The 1,125-nt window shown below is 57.0% G+C and overlaps 1 protein-coding gene across 1 annotated transcript in view; it reads left to right on the forward strand.

Moving 5' to 3' along the window:
* The first annotated feature begins 999 nt into the window (after nucleotides 1-999).
* The window catches only part of RPL22L1 (ribosomal protein L22 like 1), a 2,611-nt gene continuing 2,485 nt past the window's right edge, over nucleotides 1,000-1,125 (forward strand). The window contains exon 1 of the mRNA XM_006021727.3: nucleotides 1,000-1,116. Coding sequence (XP_006021789.1) covers nucleotides 1,108-1,116 — 9 coding nt within the window. The 5' untranslated portion in view covers nucleotides 1,000-1,107. The remainder of the gene's footprint in view (nucleotides 1,117-1,125) is intronic.

The raw sequence follows: 1,125 nt of genomic DNA on the forward strand, positions 1-1,125 counted from the left end.
AACTCACACTTTCCCTGATCCTCCTCTTGCTACCAACACACTTGTAGAAACCCTTCTTGTTACCCTTCCCATCCCTTGCTAGCCGCAACTCCAACTGTACTTTGGCCTTCCTGCCTTCATCCCTACATGCCTTAGAAATACTCTTATACTCCTCCCTGCTTTTGTGCAAGTTTCCACTACTTATAAGCTTACTTTTGGTGATTTAGTTTACTGAAGAGTTCCCTGCTAAGCCAAGCTGGTCTTCTGCCATACTTGCTAGTCTTCCTGCGCCTCGGGATGGTTTGTTCCTGCACTCTCAGTAAGACTTCTTTCAAGTACAGGCAGCAATCCTGGACTCCTCTCCCGCACCGACTGGCTTCCCAGCGATCCTGCCCTTTTTCTCTCTCCTCTTCCTACAGGTAATTCCCGCGTCCACGGGCAAGGCTCGAGCGCACCTTTTGCCGGGTCGATGAATTGCCGCTGCCTTTTGTCATGCCACGTGCCTCCCTCCTTCCTGGTCCCGTCTCCCCTTTCCCTTGTGCTTTCCAGCTTCCTATGTTTCTGCTAGGGCTGGCATCCATCTCCCAGTGACTACTGACAGCAACCGGGGAGATTTTAAGACAATAAATTCAATTAATGACATTACATCATGGGCGGGGGGAAATCTCTCGGAATAGCTTCCTTCAGAGTTGGCAACCCTAGTTTCTCCCGGGCTTCAACCCCCTCCTGAGTCCAGCCTCCCTGCACTGTGCTGTGGAGCAGGGCGCCTGCGGGTGGGAACTCAGAGCGAGCCACCCCGCCTGAACACGCAACCTCCGCCTGCCCCCCTCCCGCAATTGGGCGGGGAGCAGAGCCCCGCCCCGCCCCGCCCCGCCTAGGGGCAGGAACGTTGCACTGTGGGACGCTGGAGGACCCTGTGCCTACACTCCCTGCAACATGGTAGTGCACGGGCGCGCGCAGGCGCAGTCGCGCCCCTTAGTGACCGAGGAGTTTTGACGTATTAGGCTCCGCCCCTACCCGCTCGAAACGCGCTCGCGTTTCTGCGTGATGACGCAACTCTGGGAAACTCTATAAAGGTCCGGCCGGGGGCCCACGCCGACCTTTTCCAGCAGCCTCCGCGCTCTCAAGATGGCGCCGGTGAGTGAG

The sequence above is a fragment of the Alligator sinensis genome, unplaced genomic scaffold, assembly GCF_000455745.1.
Source record: "Alligator sinensis unplaced genomic scaffold, ASM45574v1 scaffold379_1, whole genome shotgun sequence".
Taxonomy (NCBI): domain Eukaryota; kingdom Metazoa; phylum Chordata; order Crocodylia; family Alligatoridae; genus Alligator; species Alligator sinensis.